Source organism: Lipophrys pholis (assembly GCF_963383615.2).
Source record: "Lipophrys pholis genome assembly, chromosome: 8".
Classification (NCBI taxonomy): Eukaryota; Metazoa; Chordata; class Actinopteri; order Blenniiformes; family Blenniidae; genus Lipophrys; species Lipophrys pholis.
In genome coordinates, this window is record NC_137630.1 from 23,227,001 (window position 1) to 23,248,026 (window position 21,026).

The window sequence follows — 21,026 nt, forward strand, 5'->3', positions numbered from 1 at the left end:
CTGCTTTACTGTACAGTAACAGTACAGTAAACAAGTCAAGCCTCCAGAGCTCAGGTTGGTAATTGCTGCTAATCCACCAGCACTTTTTTCGGTGACAAAGCAGGCCCCCTCATTATCCAGAGTGTGCTTTGATTTATGTTGGGACTGAGCACGGTGGGATGGGGTCGGGGGACAGGGGGAGTTGATAATGGCACAACAGCACAGCCACTCTATAAAACAGAGTGATCCCTTTGGGGGTGCTCACCTTGCTCTCCTATTACATCGCATTGGTGAATTAATAGATAAAATACTGCTTTTGGCAGAAAGCTAAACATTAAAATGTAATTGGGCAAGATCCCTAATGCTTATATCATTAGAACATGGCTCGTTTATGCTGAGAAAGGGCATTTTGAGACTCGGTTTTATGTCCCTCTATTTGTTAATGTCATTAAAAGTCAGAAATGAGAATTTTTGATCTCTTAATGTTTGAGCATCAACTGGATCTTTCTTGCATGCATTGTAAGACCCCTCATGAAATGTGAAGTTAGCACGCGTTCCCGCGTGAGAGTGAAATCACCATGCAGCCGGGCAGGCTGGGACTGTGACTGGTAAACAGCCATTAAAGTTAAATGTTAAATGTTCATCCTAATTGCTTTGAGCTGTGTGTAAATCGGGGCCTATGTTTTGTGTGCAAGCATAAACTATATCCTGCAGCGGTATGGACAGCACTTTCTCTTCTGTCAGCCGGAGCTGTTGCCTTGACAACTGGCCTCAGAGATCTGAGCACGTGCATGCAATTGTTATCAATTCTGCTTTCACTGCATGATCCACGAAGAGTGAATAAATGAGGGGATCATTCAGGTTATCAAAGTGACTTTATTGCTCCTCAATTATGTTTTTTTTTTTGTGTTTTTTTTCATAAGTTCATTCATAACATACAGATGTTGTCAATATTTAAGATTGATGCACAATCATGAAATAATCAGGGTCCAAGCCCGAGCAGAGCTTTTCAAGACCCTAATGGAATGCAAGAGACTATCATTATTATATTATTTCACTTTCATCTGCTGCACCAACTGCTGTATTTATGACGGCCAAAACGTGCTCAAATCTTTGAAAATTTACACACACATCAGAAGTGGCGAACAATTTCAAAATGTATGGTCATTGTGCACGTGTCTGGCAACATGGCTCCATAGCGCCCCCTACATTGTTTTCACAATTGTAACATCTACTAAATGCAACACGTTTAACATGTTTCACCTATGTCCAAGAAATTTGGTAGACATGTGCAGCACGTCAAGCTGCATAACAACGTCAGACACACATACTCTAAACCCAACAGGAAGTCCGCCATTTTGCGTTATGCTTGAAAGGCGTGAAACACAATCCTCTTGGGGGTAAGTAGAGGCCTGAAATCTGGCCAGTTTATACAACAGGCCTTTCTGATCAAAATGTAACTATAATTTCAAAAGGCATGGCACGCCAATGAATATGAAGGTTCGCCATGAAACAGAAAGGGATGTGTAACTCTGCTCTACATGCTGCGAACTGCCTGAAACTTCACGCGTGTCATCACAGTGCTGCCCTGAACACGTCCATACGCTGATGTCCATTCATAATCATAGCGCCACCTATTACCGGTAATTGCTAAGAGGAAGTTTAAGGGATTATATTTTCACGTACCATGGCCCCAAACTTTGTGATATCATCCTTGGGAATGGTGGGGATATGAAGCACATCGGGACACACAAAAATGTATCAGAATACCAGAAGATTTAATCTGGACAGCAGGTGACATCTATGTTTGAGTTCATAAAAACCTTCCTGATCAGCTGGTTTTAAAACATTACTTTGAAACTTTAACCACGCAACAGATTCAATAATGTCATTTCCATAGCTTAAAATTATGTGGAAATGCACTCAAATGGTCAAAATTAAATAGAAACTGTAGGAGGAGAAGTGACCCACAAAACACCCACAGAAGACTGGAAAGTAATCCTGCCATTTCTTCCAGCATCTGGATGCATCAGGATGATTTTTCATCTTATTGGTGGTTTCAAAAGCGGCACGGTGGCACAGTGGTTAGTGCTGTTGCCTCTTCTATTGATAAGATCGCAGACTTTGTGTGGAGTTTGCATGTTCTCTCTATGTGTGTTGGTTATATCCAGCACCGATCACAAAACAACATGCATGTGAGGTTAACTAATGTTTCTAGCAACCTGCCTGTTGTATCCTCTGGGGGATTTTTGAGCTTGAAAATGCTCCATTGTTGGAGTTATTTCTGACAAATGAGACTTTGAAAATGGCCCAGTACCCTAATGAAGACATGAACATGTCCCTCTGAAGCTCTTTAGGGCTTTGAATAAATTCCTTCACTTTGTGTCTCCCTTCCTCTAAGTCCTTTCTCTGCTCATTTTGTCTTCCTTTATAGAACAATAAAACTCCCATTGCAGCTCCTCTTTCCTGTCTTCTTTCTGTTCCCTGTCCTCATAAAGAGGAGTTAGTCATTCATATATCCCTGAACTCTAGTCCTATGCACAGTGCACTGTACACCAGCGCCATCTGTTGGTTCAGAGACTTCCTGACAGGCAACAGCCTCAAGGACTGAGAAAAATCTCCTGTGACTACTTGATAGAGGTCTTATGTTAATCTCCCTCCCACTGCGTGGATAGTCTGTGGCTTTGACCGCATTTTTCACAACAAAACCCAGAATCCGGGAAAAGTTGCCCGCTTGATAACGGCCACAGAGTCAAACGATCTCGAGCATCCACTGTGAGTAAGTCAAGGGCAGAGAGCTAAGAAATTAAACAATGGGAGATGCTTTCAGTCATAAAAGGGGTCCTGAATTCCACTGTGAGCCATCAGTGAGAGTAGGTAAGACAAATGGAGGCAGATGGGGCTCTTTCCTTGTCAGGAGTCCCACAGAGGCTTCTGCAGCCCTGTAGCCTGCGTCTCTGGCTTCTCTCCCAGATAGCTGCTGCTGAGTTTTACTGCCAAGCTTTACTTAACTGTTTTGATGTAATAATAATTTTCACCTGGAAGGAGAACTACTTTTTGATGGGATAAGAATGAAGACTTTAGACCTCAATCACAAAATACAGAAAGCAACAAAGGAAATGAACCTGGCTCACAGGTTTCATTTTCTGTTGAATCACACAATTTGATTCATGCTTTTTTTTAAGGGGGGGGTGGGAGGGGTCACTCTTTCTATGGATCACTGCACAGAAATGTCTTGCGAGTACCTTCATAATAAATGATCTTTTCTTTTCTGAATGCAAGTGGCTTGTTTCTGATTGCTCTTGGCCACTAAAACAAGTTAACCAGCCAGACATAATTCTTATTTTTTCACCATAGATGCAAAAGGGTTGTTGGACAACCTGTTATCTAACTGCATCATGCCCTAACTGTCTGAGGATGTGTTCTGGTCGAGAGACCAGATCTTCCCTTTGGCAACACCATGTGTCCTAAAGAGGCAGTTAAAAGAAAATACAATCTGTGACCTTGCAGAGCTTCATCACACAGACTTAGAACATGTCCTCGCTGAACCGCGAACATCAGCACAGCAGCTGAATAAATGACCACAGATGAGGGCAGAGGCATGTTTGGAGGTGAGAGTGAACAGACAGCTGATGGCTGGAAAGGGGAAGAGAAACAGACCGGCAAATGAAAGAAGGGAGCGATTCAAAGGACGAGCGAGGCTGTGAGGGACACAGCTGACACAGGGGGAGGGGGCTCGGTGTGTGGAGAGAGCCTCCTCTTTTCATTGGCATTTGATGGGGGGGGTGGTGGTACGTACTGATTAGTGGAGAGTAAATCAGTCACATGGAGGTTCCCTTTCTCTCGTGTCTGACAGGTCCACTGTAGCTCCGGCAAAGAGCAGTAGGGATTTATCATTAGAGCGCGGATCTTGTTTGATACAGTATGGGCCAACCTGGAGGCAGATGTATGGAGGTAGGTGGGCTCTGCTCTGAGGGTGCATGTGTGTGATCTCTCCGGCTGTGCAAGTTCTCATTGGAGGTATAGCAGCTGCATACATTACTCTGCACTGCAGGTGTGTCACACACCAGTATGCATGCATGATTGAACATTAAAATGTAATTTATCACTCCAAAATGATGACATTCTTAATTTTTCTACTTAATTTCTTCATTATTCATTCTATATTATTATTTTGGGGGGGGGGATGGGGTGGTGGGTTATGTTAAGAAACTTAAAGGGAACAAGTGTTGGAGATGAGTGTGTGAGCATTAAACTTGTATTTGTGTGAGAAAAAGCAGCACGGAGCTGTTGAAGCTCGTACACTGGGGTGCCACTGCACTGTAGTCTGATGTCACGCTCACGCTGTCAAGAGGAACAGAGAGCAAAGGGGAAGAGTTGTTTGTATCTTTTGAGTCAAAACACGTCTTTATCATGATTTTCTATGCATTTAAGCATCTATTCCAGAGCTCTGACAGGCTGATGTTTTTGTTTTGTCTTCATCTTCTCTCTTCATTGTCACTGAAATAACATTTTGTGATCATGCTTAGTAATCAAGCTTCTTGTCTAGAGAGGCTTTCAGTATGTTTGAAGTTCAGTCAGAGGGTTATTCTTCATGGATTGCTCAGTGGTGTAGTGGTTAGCTCTCTCCCCACACCGCAAGAAAGTCCTGGATTTGAGTCTGTGGAGCCCCGGGAGTCATCCTACACCCCAAAAACAAGTTTGAGATCAGCTGGTCACACATTGTGTGCGCGCATGACAAAGTCACTAAACGCAAAATTTGAAGCAAACATTCATATAAGCCACATATATGTACAATATGTGTTTAAATGTACACACGACAATATGTATATGCATATAGAGACTAATGTCCATGCAAAACAGTTGAATTAAACATAACATGTATGAGTGAAACTTTTAAAAGAATTGTGATGGAAAAAATGACTCTACAACAAAACTATTAGGCTGACATAAAGTAAATTCAGACATATTAATTAATTTAAAGAAAAAGTAAAAAAAATATATATAAAAATGTTTTTAAAAAGTAAAACAAATCTTAAAACAGGAGAAAGATGGAGGATTATCTGCACATGCCTGTTTGAACCACTCTGCCAGGAACAGAAATGCCTGCCCACATGTAAAAGCTACAAAAAAGTATTGAAATATTAATCGTCCTCAGTCTTTTATTTCAAACCACGTATTAAAAAATATCACTTGAAAAACGTGTCCATCTGTTGTAAAAAAACAACAACTTTTCTTTGGCATGTGTGCAGGCAAATCTCAAAACTCCTCGTCCAGCATTAGTGTGTCTTTGATTTCCAACACGTTCCCGCTGATTGTCCTGCTGCTGACATGCATCCTGCTGATGTGCGTTCAATGAAACCTATAGCGGGACCTTTTGCTGATTGCGGATCTGTTTGCATCATTTGTCCATGAAGAGTCTCCACTCAGACCTCCTCTCATTAGGCCCGCTAAGAGAATAGATGGCTTAGTGAGGACATCATTAGGCCCTATTAGATGCACAGAGCGTGAGACGTCCTCTCGCTGATCAGTCTAACCAAACACGAGAGAAAACAGAGCTGCACTGTACTGAATGTATGCACACTTTGGCCCCTCTGTACATCACATGCTGCTCATTCCTTGTCTCTCTGTCCTTGTCCATCGCGCCCGTCTCCTCGAGCTCTGTACTGTTTACCCTCCACCGAGTCACATGCATTGTCATCCTGTTGCCCTGGTGCAGGATGTTGCTGAGCTACGTTTTTACACGGACAGCAAATAAAAGGTAGAATTCCCCTCTGAGACAATTAGGCAGCGTGCAGCATCTATGAATCACAATAGCTTTTTTTTTTTTCTTTCTTTTTTTTTTTTTTTTATTACACAGAATTCCTAAGGGTTGCATCATTAAATGCAGTGTAATGGTAAAAACGGTGAACTGGCTTTTCTGGAGACTTTTGCTCATTATCCTGCGTTGTGTCCACACGGGGAAAACATTTGAAATAGGATCTCAAAGCTGCTTAAACATGCCGCTGAGAAGCTGATCTCTCCTGAAAGCATTATAGCTTCTGCTGAACAGATGTTTATGTGTTTCAACAGGAGGTCCGGCAGACAATAATGTAACCTGTCACGCTCACACCGGCCCTCCTGTTGGCGCTGAGCTCCAAACACATGGACAGATCCTACAAGGCAAAAGAAAAGATGTTACTCTAATATCAGATGTATGCTCCTTACTCATCCTTCTCCTCTCAGCTGGCACTAAGTGATTATTGTTGCACAGCATCCTCCAACAATCTGACAGTTGACCTTATTTCCAGAGGATTTGTTGAACAGCTGGGATGATAAAGCATCCAGAAAAGCTGATATTGACTGACTGTAATGTGTTCCCTTTAACACAACACAAGCCTTCACAAGCATTTTGAAGCAGCCACATCTATATATTTTCTAAAGTGTGCATAAAGTGTTGAATGTGCTCGGTAAGTCACTCATCAATACAGTGGTGGATTGGAGGTGAGAGATGCAAGTGTTTGGCGGTTTAATTCGCAGTACCGGCAGGATTTCTGAGAAAGACTCCTGACCTCCAGCAGCTCTTCGGGCTCTAGTTCTATGACGTTAACTATGAAGGTTAAATACAAATAAATATTGTTTCTTCTAATACTAAGTCTGGCTGAGCTATTTGATATTTGTATTACTTAGAAATGAACAATCCATCTGGAATGCACATGTGGGTCTCGTGTATGTAGCACACCCAACTCATATGTGGTTTAATATGAAGGGTTTCTGCTGTGATTGGATGGCAGGGGCAATGTGAGGAAATGAGCTCCACCAAAACCAAATTTTTTTTTGTCAGTCATCGATTGTATGTGGGTGTGAGAATTTCTCTCTCTTGACGCAGCCTACTGGCTTTTTCATTGCTAGCCCGAGGCTGTTCAGAAGTTCAGTTGATTAAAATTACACAATTTGTCCGGTTTTTAGTCGGTTAAAGGAAACCAAAACCTGCATGCTGAGACACGTCAGCCTCCCTGTTACACCCTCAATTACTCAGGGAAAGATTCGACCCAGAAAATGGGAGGTAGAAAAACATCCCTTACGCCCTCTTAGATTTCCACGTCCTCGTTCAAGCCTGTATATTTTTGGAAGAGTGAATGACAGAAAATAAGAATAGTTTTTTTGTTTTTGCGTTTTTGAATAAGTGTCAGTATAAAGTGCTTCTGTTGTTTTCTCACACTGATTAAGACTTGGTCACTTTTGCTGAAACTTTCATTCCCTCACATCATTACAATTCCAGATCGAGAAAATCAGCTTAAAGAGCTAGTTTGTTATCCTGATGGGCTCCGAGAAACAGGATGGTTCTAATAAGTAATTTAGGGGCTTCAGATCAATATGCACTGCGGCACCCAGAGACCCTGGATGGACCATCAGTCAATACAACAGTAAGCTTTATGGAGCGTGCATCAAACCTCCCGGGATGGAGCCAAGGCAGCAGACAGATTTACGCAACATTTGAAATCTATTCCTTTGTAATGACAAGAATTCATCTTTTCTTATTCCGGTGCTGTTCTGTTGAAAGGTTTGTATTAATGTTGATTTATGACACGGGCAGCAGGCTCCTTCACCGACCTCCTGAAGGACTTTTGCTGTTATTGACTTTCAGTTTCTGCTGAAAACCATGAAATGGAGGGTAACAGAGTAAATTAAATGAGTCGAATATCATCAAGTGCCGTCAGGTACTGTGTCATAGAGATGCGAGTTAATCTCGATCCCTCCGTGTGACGGCCTCACGAGGATTCGGGGAAATGAAACAATAAACATAGCCGAGTGTGACTCCTCCTCGAGGGGTCGTTATCATGAATTTCAGTCTGCTTGTTATTCTCTGAACGTCTCGCCCGCTCTGTAACGCCAGGTTTCGTGCTCTGCCCAGCCTGTCTGAATGGAGCACGCGTTGAAATATAAGATCTGCTGACTTGCACCAAGCAGGTCTTGTGGAAACGTGGTATGAATGGAACTTGCATACTCAGGATATCTTGTTCCACTGGAATATGTCAACATGAATCCATTCCTCAGCACTCCTGTGACCTGCACAAAAGGTTTCCTCAGCTTCCTCTTGCGTTTGCGAGGAAAGAGGAACGTAGAGCGAGGATGACTGCGTTATCTCTCTGCTTTTGTTCTGTGATTGATTGCTTCCTGCTGGTCTCTGTTGCTCTGAGACAGAAAAACTTCACTGGCCGGTCCACTATTCATGTTTTTGTTATATTCTAAACTTAAAGCTCACTGTTAAGACCTACAAACCATGACCTCCACTCCCAGCCCCAGGCGGACAGCCCAGCCCAGGGTCCAACTTCCAGCTGGGGCAGGAGGGGTCATGGCGATCAACAATATAACCCAGGGATGTGGGATCATGAATTATTTCTAGTTCAATCCAGCTTTCATTGTCGAGGTGCTTTCAGCTGTGGCTTTGGATTAATATTTAAACACATGTGATCAGGTTTTCTTTGAAGCTGGGAGCAGCTCTCATCACCCTTTTCTTTTTGCTGCTTGGATGTGAACAGTTTAAAAAAAAAAAAAAAGTTAAAGTAAACATGACAGTCAGGATTTCCTTCGGAAGCTCGGATCCTGACACAGTAGTTTTGCTTCAGCTGCTGGGTTTTATAACTAGTCTTGTTTCTCAGAGAAATAAAGAAAAAGTTATGTGTCAACGAATTAATAATGGAAACCTCTTCTAGATTAGCTTCTGTTGAATAAAATTGTTTTCCCGTGGTGTAGCTAAGCTTGAAATAAGAATGAAATGTGTTTTTATTGTCGGAGCTCTCTTCCTATTCCAACAGTGTATCGCCGGGTGACTTAACAGTGTCTGCGCACCGCATCACGACACTCATAGCTGCTTTCATTTCCCCACATCTGTATTCAGTCCTGCAGTTTTGGGCACTTTCCCCTGAAATAACATTATGTTTCCTGAATAATTCCTTCCCTGTCAGCCTAATGAGGGACATTAAAATGAAATACTCTGTGCTTTCTCTTCCAAGTGGAGCGCAGTTTGAAATGAATCTTTCAAGCTCTCAAGATGGTGGGTCTGGGTTGCAGATCCCAATGAAAAAGACAGATTATTTAACATATTATGGTGGTCACCAAATGGCAACATGTCAGTGTCTGTAATCTCCAATCGAAGACTGTAAAGGTGTGATTGAGCAGACATGAGACTGGCTGCGTTCACATGCGGTGCCAACACAAACAGCGACTTGTGCCAGTGTAGAGGGCCGAGCTGGGAGCGGCTCACGGAGGCTCCTCAGGGCTCAGGAGCTGAAGTGTTTATGTTGTTGATTTTGGATGCCATGGAGGCTCGGTTGGCCTTGCCCTGGTTGGGCGGCAGAGCGCAGCAGTCCTGACTGTGCGGTTCAGGCGCTATGGAACACAAATTGAGGAAAGCTGGGCTAAAGTAATTGAGCAGCTGCGTGTGGAGAGTGACAGAATATAGACAGTCTGAGCATTACAGGAATGTTGAGGTTTTCATTGGTGTTTCCTCCTTTTATCGGTTTCTCTTCATATTGAAGCCACACCAGTGGATTATATATCGGCTGGGAAAAGTTGGATCTACTGTAAAAGTGCCGTACACACCCATATAATTTGTTATGTATTCAAGACAATACATCTTTTCAAAGCCATTCACACTGTCTGAGAACCGTAATGACTCTACAATCAGCTCAATACCATAACATCATTTAATGCTTGACGGCTAATGAAAACGTGTGAGTGATGTGACTGATTGGGCAACACAACATGTTCAAGATCATCAGCTGTTTATCTGATCGCTGAAGCAGTCCGCGATGAATGGGATCTGATTGAAATGGCAATTATCATTGCAAGCCTTACAGTCAATTTACCCACTTCAGTGATGTCATTTAGCTTGTAGCTCTAAAATGATTGCAGTGACGCACACACACACACACACACACACACACACACACACACACACACACACACACACACACACACACACACACACACACAATTATTTTTGGACCGTAGTCTGGTTTATGTGAGAGGATGGATATGCTTTTATTTTCCTGCAGGTTAGTGCTGATGGATGGCTGTTGGAAGTCCGGAAAGCAGAAAGATGTATTTTTTTTTTTAGGAGTGTTTGGCTGATGTTGCAGGAATCACTGGTCTAGTTTAATGATTGATCGGCCACTGTAGTCCTATTCAGCAGGAAACAGACACTTAAGCAAGGGTTGCGCAGCTTTAGAAAGATTGAAAGCGGATGGAAACTTCAGATACAGCTTCAGTTTGGATTTTAAAATGTGCACATTTACTGTTAAGGATTAAAAAAAACGTATTGATATCGAGGTAAATTGCCATTTGCACTCATAACTAGTCACACATTTAGCAATAAAAGTTGAATAAGGTAAACAATGAACCATTCAGTAAAGAAACTCATTCATCTATGCAGGGGAAAATGCTTTAAAATATCATTGCATATGTTGAAACTCATCTTTGCTGTGACCTATGGTGCATGTTGTGAACTACAAGACTTTCCCCTGTGTGAGTAGAGACAGGTGTAAGTATGCTAAGCCTCAAATAGATCCCCCCCCCCCCCTCCCCAACTCACCCACTAACATCTCTCATCTAGATAAACAAGCTACTCTGTCACGGGGGTAGAGTGGCTCCGTTCTTCAGAAGCACCAAGATGTAACAAACATGTCTGACCTCACCCATGCCGAGTGATATCACTGCCTGATGGCTTCTCCCGTTGTGTAGTATCGCTCCTTACCAGTGGGTGGCGATATCACTCTGGCAGGCCCTCTGCGGACTGGGTGCCATCATGTGATGGCTTTGTCAGGTCTGTTTTGTCGTTATGGTTGCGGTAATGAACTCCCGGGGCCCGTATGGCCTCCGCGGGTATTTATACTCGCTCTGGCCTTTGACACATTTACAGTCGTGGCTGCTCCGAGCACAAACCACTGGGGAACGCCGCCTGAGTCCTGCACTGTTTTCTGCCCTCGCAATGTTACAGTGTCATTGAGAAACTCCGCTCATCATATTGTGCTACAATCATAAAACCTACGGAAAATGAGATGAAATCAGCAGGGCACTCGGCAGCCATCCGGCTGTAATCATCTCCACTTTTTGTCTTCTTCTTCACAGTACTGTCTCCCTCACAGTGTTTACCAAAGCGTGTCACCTCACATGGGTCTATTTTTAGCAGGGGAGAACAGTGCTATAGTATGTTTCTGTGGAGAGGAGGGGCTTGCAGTGAAGAGCTCCAGAGAAAACACGGTGACTGGAAAATATTGTAAATAGTTAAACTGAACCCTTTTGTAATGCAGCAAAGTGTAGACAATGCACGACCTCTATTTGCATTCTGCATAAATGGAGGGAGGGGGAGAAAAGAGGGAGATGACGTCCATGTAATCAGGGGTGTTGTGCTAGTCACAGTCACATGAGATCAATTTTAAAAAGACATGGTTGAAATAAGCACAGATTTATGGTTGAGCTGTGAAAAGAATCATTCCTTTCGATTTTATTCAAAATTTTAAAGGGACTTTGAAACACAGGCCTCATTTGCGAAAATACAGAATTAAGATCTCTTTGAAATTGAATGGACAGACAACCATTACACCTTAGTTTTATACTGAAATCAACATGAATTACATCTTTTTAAAAAAAATCCCATGGGCCAAAGCCCTAAAGTGGAAAGTTGTCATTTCAAGGCTGGCAGAGAAATGCCCTTGAACATTCATATTTTAGTACAGCTGTCCGTCTCCACCTGACTTGCATATGTTCCTGGAATGTGAGAGGAAAACCAGCGGACACCCACTCAAACACTCTGAGAACAAGAGAACCTCCACCCAGAAAAGACTGAGGAGCAAACCTTCACCCATCTTCCTGTATTCATGCTGATCAGGTGTTACTTTAATGTGCTCTGATCCCACTGGCTATTGTTGTTCTTCTAGATTGAGTCCAACACAAACAGTGATCAAACTATAAGATTAAATATAAGTATTTCTACTAAAATGCCAATAATCTTTCTCAAAGTGAGCAAAACAGTCATAGATTAGTTAAATGTTCCATTTTATTGTTGTTTTTTTTCAAATCTTGTAAAGCACTTTGAATTACCTTGGGTCTGACAATATTCCAAATCTAGTCAGCACTACAAATACATTCCTTATATCGAACATTGTGAAAACATTTTATTGTTTCAATGTTGCTAAAATTAAAAAATACAAAAATAATCTCCTGAACTCTTGCCTTGAGTTTCCCTACATCTGGACCAACAGATTCTCATCCAGACTGAAACTTTCTACTACGACTTACTACAGTGATACACACGGAGCGCAGGAGAGAAAAGATTTTCAGACATCACTTGCCACTGATGATCTTTGATCATTCCCATCAGATCCCACAGGCAACACATCTGCTCCAGCTTTGCTGCAAGGATGTGATGAGCAGAGGCAGCATATCCTTTAATTACTCCTATTTCAGCTCTATTTATACATCTGCTGCCAGATCCTTCTTATGCACAGAAATCCTTTGTTCCTGAGAATTTACAGGAAAAACGTGTTTCTTTCATTTTTTTTTTTTTCCTTCTTTCCGTACAAAGTCGCCTGTGTTCACGAACAATCCCGGGCCACTACATCTCATTTAGTATGCTGTTGTATCAAACTATGACATCAGCCGGCTGTAATTGTTTCCAGACCAGACCCGGGTTGAGTTTTCATTTTATTTTCCCTTTCTTAGCGCAGGTTTGAATCGCTCTTTATCCAGCGAAGGCAGATAATAAGAAACGATGTATGAGGTCATGCAGACAGTGCACGTCGCAGCGAAACCTTGGGACCGAGTTTCCAGGAAGCTACCACTTCGCCCTGCCGTTTCCTTTGCTGTCTTTTTCCTCTGCTCTGTCTTTTATCATTCTCATTGCAGTGGGAAAATCAAATTTTTCCCTCCTCCTGATAGTATTCAGGTGCTACACTGTGGGAATGCACCTGATAACGGCATTTGTGTGGACTTGACCTGTAGATGCCTCTTTGGATTGTGCCAGATGTCGTGTATCTAGCGCTCAATGCTTTCAAACAAAAAGGGGAAAAAGAAGGGAGGGCGTTGGAACTGAAGTGGAGGGAGGGGTGATAGAGTGGGAGATGAAATGCAGAGAAACCATATGTATTGAGTTGAAGAAATACCGTTTTATGAGCAGAGAGTGGGCCTCTGCTCGGAATTCTCAATGACATCACTCTGGAGTGTAGAGCGCCGCACAGGCCAAACTCTGGAGACGGAGTGAGCCTTTACCAGACAGGGCGACTAGACTGGGTCGTAACGGTGGAGGAGGAAGAGAGAGGCATGGAGGCAGGCAGGCGGAGACGACTGCTCCAGGCTCACTGAGTTTTAGAAAAGGTTTACAGCTCCACTTTACCTGGAATTCATCTAATTAGATCATGTTAGTGATCAAACTGATGTTGCCCCAGAGCAACATGCTGCAACAATAATAGGCTTATGAACAACACTGTGACACAGCAATATCACTGCGTATCGTCCATCCATCTGTCCATCCGTCTATCCATCCATACGTGTATCCGCCAAAAAGAAATCCCATATTTGCAAAGGGCGAACATGCAAATTCCACACCGAAAAGCACCTTCAGGCACAGATTTGAACCGTCTGTGAGGTGAAATTGCTAACCACTATACTACCACTCCACCCTGCAGCGCTTTTCACAAACAAACTCCAGTGAGCTGCTCTCTGTGGTCCACCCTTCGAGGGAAAAAAAAAAAAAAAAAGTTTGTCATTAAACATTTAAAACCATTCACACATTTGTGAACTAAACTTCTGCCTACATGCACGTCTGCAAGGTGAAGTCTTGTAAACAGATGATACTAGAGTTAATAAACTCCAAGTATTTTTGCTCCCTCCTGTATTTGGAACCTCGGAGTAGCGAGATTGCGTGACGGGTGAGATCTCTAAGTTGAGCAAACTGTCTGCAGCTCCACAAGGCTTTAGCAGCTGTAGCCACCAGAGTACAGGGCCAAGGTCTCACACTGAAATAGATCAGTTACCAAGTCGCTGTCTGTGTGCCTTTCTGCACATAATAATTCTGCCTGAGTCACACACAGCAGTCTGTGAATATATACCCACTGTGATCCATGACGTATGCAAATGTATGCCTTCTTTTCTCCTTTTAGAAACTCTTTGTTTTGCTTTGTCTCTCATTCTGCAGCTCTCATTTGAAGTCTCAGACGAAAACAGTCCCGAGAAGGTGATCATTTCGGGGGCTCAGGCCTGTAATTAGAAGAATTCGGCATCTTCCTCTATAGACTGGTGTGTGTGTGTGTGTGTGTGTGTGTGTGTGTGTGTGTGTGTGTGTGTGTGTGTGTGTGTGTGTGTGTGTGTGTGTGTGTGTGTGTGTGTGTGTGTGTGTGTGTGTGTGTGTGTGTGTGTGTGTGTGTGTGTGTGTGTGTGTGTGTGTGTGTGTGTGTGTGTGTGTGTGTGTGTGTGTGTGTGTGTGTGTGTGTGTGTGTGTGTGTGTGTGTGTGTGTGTGTGTGTGTGTGTGTGTGTGTGTGTGTGTGTGTGTGTGTATGATTGGTGTCCCTGTAAACTGGCTCCATGTGGGAACCATTCTCCTCTGTTTCCTGTGCCTGTTGTCATTAGATAAAAAATACCTTTGACTTGGGGGCAGTTTACCCCAACCCCCTTCCCTCAGAGGGGCAATTAGTCACTGGCCTGTCTTAACAACTCTGTGAAGTCCAAGGATGAGGCGCTGTCATTCTGGGCGCTGTTGCATGTTTTGGAGCTCAGATGCCTTGATGGTGAAACTCGTGTGGCTTTTTATGCAATGTAAGATTAGCCGTGAAGTTAAACAGCACTGTCTGGAAGAATGAAAATAAAAGAAGTAAAGGTGGACAACTTCTCCCGGTTGTGATTCTGTGCACCAGAAAGATACAGACTCCCTTTTTTCATCCTTTTCTTAGTGCACATCTTAACAGTCACTTCTCAGCCCTGAAAGGCTCTATTAATAGAAGTGCTCTCTTTTATTTGCCGTCGCCATCCAGCAAGTCATTTTTCTTCCGTCTAAAAAGGGCTAACAAAAGGTTCCTGACATTCAAACGCATTCAAAAAAGCCTGTTTCCTTCAAGAACAACTTTTTCTTTATGCCAGTGTCTCGTCATACTGTCTACATGTCTCGCCTAAGAGGGTGAAGTTGCCACCCCCCTCCTGTTTTTAGCACCTTTACTTCATGTATTTACTTTCCCGAAAGCACGTCTGAAAAACCTGATTTTGTTTTGTGTCACCTGCTCCCTGATCAGTGTGAGTGTCCCCTCCTCGTGCGACACATAAGGTATTTCGTCCCCTTCTCTCTCTTCCTTCCCTGAGCCACTACGCTTTCACACCCACTTTCCTGCACCCCACCCCCTTCCATACAGCCCAGGACCTGGCAGAAAAACCCGCACTCCCCTGTCTCCCAGCCTCCACCCCCTTATACTCCCATCAAGCCTCGGCATACAGAAGACCGAAAGAAAAGAAAAAGAAAAGGCAAATAGCTTCAGTCATCTGTTAGTCTACTGCCACTTAGCACTGACCATGTACGCCTACCATCTATAGGGAGCTGCTCTCACCAGTCTGAGGAATGGAAGCGTCTGGAGCGCGCCACGCTACACCAGATGGCACTTTTGAGATGTGTCTGTCTGCTGAAGAGACCTTTTAGGCTTTCATGAGGACCAGTGAAGGGGGGGGGGTGGGGACATACGGATGTTTGGAGTACACCGACTTGTGAGTGCCGGCCAGCATGTGGTGTTTGCAGTGTAATTCAGAGAAGACCCAGTCCCTGCTGGAGCTGGAGCTGAATGGCTGGTAAGAGAAAGAGGAGAGTGACTAACGTGTGTGTCTGAGTGCGGGTTTTTTTTTGTCACTTGATGAGGTGACAACTACGAATGTCATGTTTTTGGTAGATAGACACTGTTTGTTTGTTTGTGGATGTGACATGTTTATGTATGACTCCACCAAATCCATGGTAGAAGTTGACTGAGTAAAGCTATGAACCCATGAATTTTTAAAGTGTGATTTGTCATTCCAGTTTTGACTCCATTACAGTGGAAAACAGATCCTGTCCTTCTTCTGAGTCACTGTATGTGATAGCTGTCACACTGTTTGGTCTTACTGTACACCCCCCCCCCCCCCCCCCCCCCCCCAACAAAAAAAAAAAACAAACATTTGAAGGGCATTCTTGTGGTGTGTTGCGGCCCTCCCACTAGATGGCCGTGACTGTTTGCTTTTGTTTCGTAGTCGAATCTTCAAGGGCAGGTGCTGAGCGTAACACGCAGGAAGGCTTAATTATTGATTAGTGAAGGATAACGATGGTGTTGCTGTTGTTGCTGTGTGGATCTTGACAGGAGGGAGAAGGAGGTGGGATGACTTGATCAGACAGAATGAGTCCTGGCAGTTAACAAGGGAGTAGTATTGATCTCTGAAGTACACGAGTGGCATCTACAAAATAGCAACCGACTCGCCACACTTGAGCATGTTTCGAATGTGCTGCACCAAAATAGCTTTTATTTTCTTGTCTTTGTAAGAGAGATGTTGCTGAGTACAGCTTATTTATCGCTCTTAAAAATTAATCCGATTATCCAAATAATAAAAAACCATTGTGTCCTCAAAGCTGTGAAAATATATTAAAAAAAAAAACTAAGGTCAGAATTGAACATAGATATGCTCAAGTGTTTAAAAGTGTCTACTATTTAAATGTCAAATGACAGCTCATGATTTGTAAAGACACCCAAAGGCTAAAGCTTTCAAACTGAACTGTACAACTTACAGTAGTTATCATCCCTGAGTCTTATGAGACTCCGGCTGGCGATATTCTGTCTGCTGGAAACCCTCAAGAGTTATACTGTCAGTCTGCTGGCCGCTGCAGCTTTCCTGTTTGCAGCTGTGTCAAACTATAAATTTTCCAGCTCGCTCCTCCTGGTGTTCTTTTTTTTTTTTTTTTTTTTTTTTTTTTTTATAGCTTTTACAAAATCATCCTTTAATGCAGCTATTGGTTTTAAAATGACAGGTACACCTGAGTGCAGCTGGCTTCTTCACCTTTTAATCCTGGACTTCATTAATGTGCGGCTGTGTGGTCTACCTGAAAAAGAAATATCTATTCCTTTGTGTGCGTGTGTGTGTGTGTGTGTATTTATGAGCTCTGTGAGTCGGCTTGAAATGAGAGAAAACATCTGCTTTTGTTGTGCTTGGAGCACATGTCGTCTCTGTGTGGGGTGGTGAGCTGTGTGATATTGAAGTGCGGTTTGATTGTATTGGAACGGTCAGTTCAGAGTCTGTGTTTACACACAGACAGAAAAGATACACGCGTATATAAACAGACGGGTTGAGGCAGGGAATCCAGTTATGCATTCATACATTCAGAGTTAATGGCATTGGCCTTATTTTCTTCTGAACACCTTTAAGTGAGGGGCAATTACACGAAATATAATGAAAAGACGTTTCATGGAACAGGTCTGATTCCAGTTTAATCTGGTGCAAATGTTTCGAATGCTGTTTTTTTTTTTTTTTTTTTTTTAATAGTCCCTAAGGTGATTCTCATTCCTTTTTGTGCTCCCACTTCAAGAAACCAAAACTGCTTAGAAGCTCACAATTGAATTAAGCTTGGGTTTGTGGACTGCTTTGTGACTTGGTTTGGGAGTTGCGCTGGTTCCACGCCGGAGCGCTCTCTTTCTCTTGAGCTCCAGCCTGCACTTCATTAGCCTTCTTTTATTCCCAGAACTCCTGTAGATGTGACTCCTCTTTTCCGGGATGGAGGAATGTTTCTCCCTCAGGTCCGACTGATGGAATGGGTTGAGGCCTGGGCAGGGGCCTGGGCCTGTTTGTTCAGGATGTGTTGAGGGGGAAGGAGAGAGGAAAGGGAGAGATTGTCGAACCCCCTCAAACCCCCCCCCCCACCCCCCCCAATCCCTCGATCCCGTGGCTGAAAATCACTGCCAGCCGTGCTGACGTGCTTGTCCATGCCTGCTTACGGGGGATCCTGTTGGATAAGGAGCCAGACGGACGGACAGTTGGTGTTAATATAGCTAGATCATATTTCAAGTGCTGCATAGTCACTATCGGGAAGTAGTCACACGACAGCCTGTTTCTCGCTCCACGATCCAACGTGAATTATTCATACAGTTGGTAAAAAATATGTGAAAATGTGAGTTTGTGAGTTCTCTTAAAACCATTTCATTCACTCCTGCTTCTAATGTGGATTAATGTCACCAAACTTCCTGCTCTGCTGTAGCTCACTCCCTCTTTTTCCCTCCAACACCCACTGTAGCTTAAAATATCAGCCCTTTAAAAGCTGCTCTTTCTTCTTTTCCAACCCTTTTTTCCCTTCATCATGGGCGTCTGACGTCACTCTTTAGTGTATTCAATGACCTCAGAGCTGAAAGCACAGCTCTGTCTTCCATTTACTTGCGATCCCACCGTCTGAATGCTTTCTACAACATGCAATGAAGGTGCAAACAACCAGGCCTTATTGGGAAATTGTTGTTTTTGGAGTTTTTATTGTTTGTGGATTCAAGGGGGGTGATGAGACTGCAAACTCCAGAGATTATACAAGCAGCATGCAGTTCGAGTTTTCAGTTTAAATGAGGTTTTGTGTTCCGTCCTACAGTTGCATTGTCCTGTTACAGCAACTAAAATGCAAATTTATTTTGGGTTGTAAATAATTACACAAGCAATTAGCGAGAACAATGGAATGGGGATTATACCTAAACAAGACTTTTTTTTTTTTTTTTTTAAACATAGCGAAATGAAACTGATAGTCTTCAGCCGCGATAGCAGCTCTGTGAGCCTGCACTTAGACACAGAGCTGGGAGGCAAACGCCTACATCAGCATACAAACATGCTCATATTGATAATAACAGGTCAAGTAGGTGTAATGTTTGTCAGCAAGTTTGCAAATCTTGACTCGTCACATAAAGTACAGGAGAACAAAGTGAAAAGTGCTGGACAGATCCAAATTTGCCCTGTTAGGGGTGCTGGATGAAAAGTGAAGGTCAAAGACTTCTTACTTCCTCTTTTGATGGTGGGAATGTGTTAAATAAAGTTCAAGAAACAAAGTTCAAGGAAAAGTCCCCATTAATTGTTGCGATATTCTCGTCTGCATCAGTGTAGAGAAGTGGCCACCCGGCACATATCCAAGGCTCAAAGTGTTTTGCATGCGTGTCCTCTATTTACAAAGGAAGCAGCAAAAATGCATAAAAAAAATAGTGTCTTTGCTAAATATATTTTGGATGTTTGGAATATTTCCAAATAACTTTCCATTAATGTTTTCAGTTTACTTTTAAAATAGTTGAATGATAGTATACATATCTATTCCTCTGCCATTGTTTTTTCCTGTATAAAAGGGTGATCATCAGGACGTTTAAATGAAAATACAAGTCAGTGATTAAAAAGTTCTTATCGAGAAATTACAAGACAAGAAGTGACAGCGTGCAAGGTGAGACTTTTAACTTCACAGATTCGCAGTTTGCCTTGGCAGATGGGCGGGGAGATTCGCCCTGGTGGCTATTATGCAAGGATGTATGATTTTTTTATTTTAATTTTATTCAATGTGAAGTCAAGTCGGGTGTTTTTGTAGCATTGAAATAATCTTCCTCTTCGACTCTGTCGCCGCACTCCGGCCCACACTCAGACTCTCTATCCACTCCCCTGAGGGAGTCCGTGACCATTCTGGTTCTCCTGTGCCATGGTGGCCGAGGCTGACCCCGAATGAGAACATGCTATGCAAAACAGTTCACTGTCGCTCTCCCAATGTTAAAATAAATGGACTGACATGAGCCACAGTCATTTGCATCCAAATGCTCTCTTGGCCATAGATTGTCACACTCATTTTAGTTCAGTCGCCGCTCACAAACAGCTTAATCTCACTTGGGTTGCATCGGTGGAATGATAATAAACACATTAAACAACAAGTTTAAAAATATATTGAGTAGGTTTGAAAATGTCCATAATATAGAACAAACAAACATAATATGAAGATCCAGAAATGTTGCGGATGACTTCCCTAGCTTTCAGTAACACAACACTGTTGGCACTGCTACCACCTGCTGTGCAGTTTTAGGTGTTGTGTCAGTTACTGGGGACAAATTGGAATTAAGGGTTCTTTATTTGTCTGGAACAAGTAAGTGAATGAATGTATAATTACAGCTCTATTTTCAGAAAGCTGCTGATTCTTAAAATAATGGTTAAGTCAGTGTGTAGCAGTCACATTAGAGCGTCATGGTTTATTTCAGGCTGAAATGTGTTTGAAAGCAGTAATGTTAAAAAAAAAAAAAAAAAGTATTTTCTTCTTAATAGAGCATCGGAAGTGCTTGCAACTCGGTGGCGTATGACTCATTTGCAATCACTTGCCCTAAACTTTTGATTGATATGTACTTGTTATTGTCACAATTTAGAGAGCAAACTGACTCTTTATGGTGTTGTTTGTTAATTGACAATTTAAAGGCTGTTACTGTGATTCAAGTTTATTAAATGACAAGTTTGCATTGTAACACAGACAACACATCTGAGTTTGAAATGTCTTTATCATCACAGACTGTAAGATGGTTTCCTTTTGTTACTGCTTGGCTGTGTTGAACGGGTTTTCAAATCAATAAATCTGTATTCAGTTCGGGGCTGATGAAACAAAACCACTGTACTCTCAAGAAGAGTTTACATCTGCATTTTGAACTTTTGACCACATGCAGTTCCACTTTTTTCGCTCTGCGCCGGTTGTTGTTCATATGCAGGCAGTTGTTGCTGCGAATGTTGAGGTTGTCTAATGAAGGAAGTGGATTGTGTACACTGTATGGGTGTGTCGAGTCACAGTTCAAATACATTAGGCTGCCAATGCAGCCTGTGAAAGCTGTGCCGGGAGTGTGAGAGGAGAAATATTACCGTGCTGTTAGTTATTGAGCAAATTGAGCCCCTCTCTCTTCGGCACGTCGGCTCCATCAAAGGGAACTTTTATTTGCTGTGCCCGTCTGCTCTGAGCTGGACTTTGTATCCTGCTTTGGAACAGTTTGTCGTCGCTCCTGCAAATATGATGTAATTCCCGTTGGCCGCTGATTGG

The 21,026-nt window shown here is 42.8% G+C and overlaps 1 protein-coding gene across 4 annotated transcripts in view; it reads left to right on the plus strand.

The window, feature by feature from the left end:
- Window positions 1-21,026, plus strand: part of LOC308113968 (IQ motif and SEC7 domain-containing protein 1-like) — a 92,548-nt gene that overhangs the window by 57,063 nt on the left and 14,459 nt on the right. The window contains exon 1 of one of the 4 annotated variants that reach the window (XM_080470561.1): window positions 15,695-15,787. The exons of the other annotated variants lie outside the window; for them this stretch is intronic. Coding sequence (XP_080326687.1) covers window positions 15,723-15,787 — 65 coding nt within the window. The 5' untranslated portion in view covers window positions 15,695-15,722. Of the gene's footprint in view, window positions 1-15,694; window positions 15,788-21,026 lie in introns of those variants that run through there. 4 annotated transcript variants of the gene reach the window in all.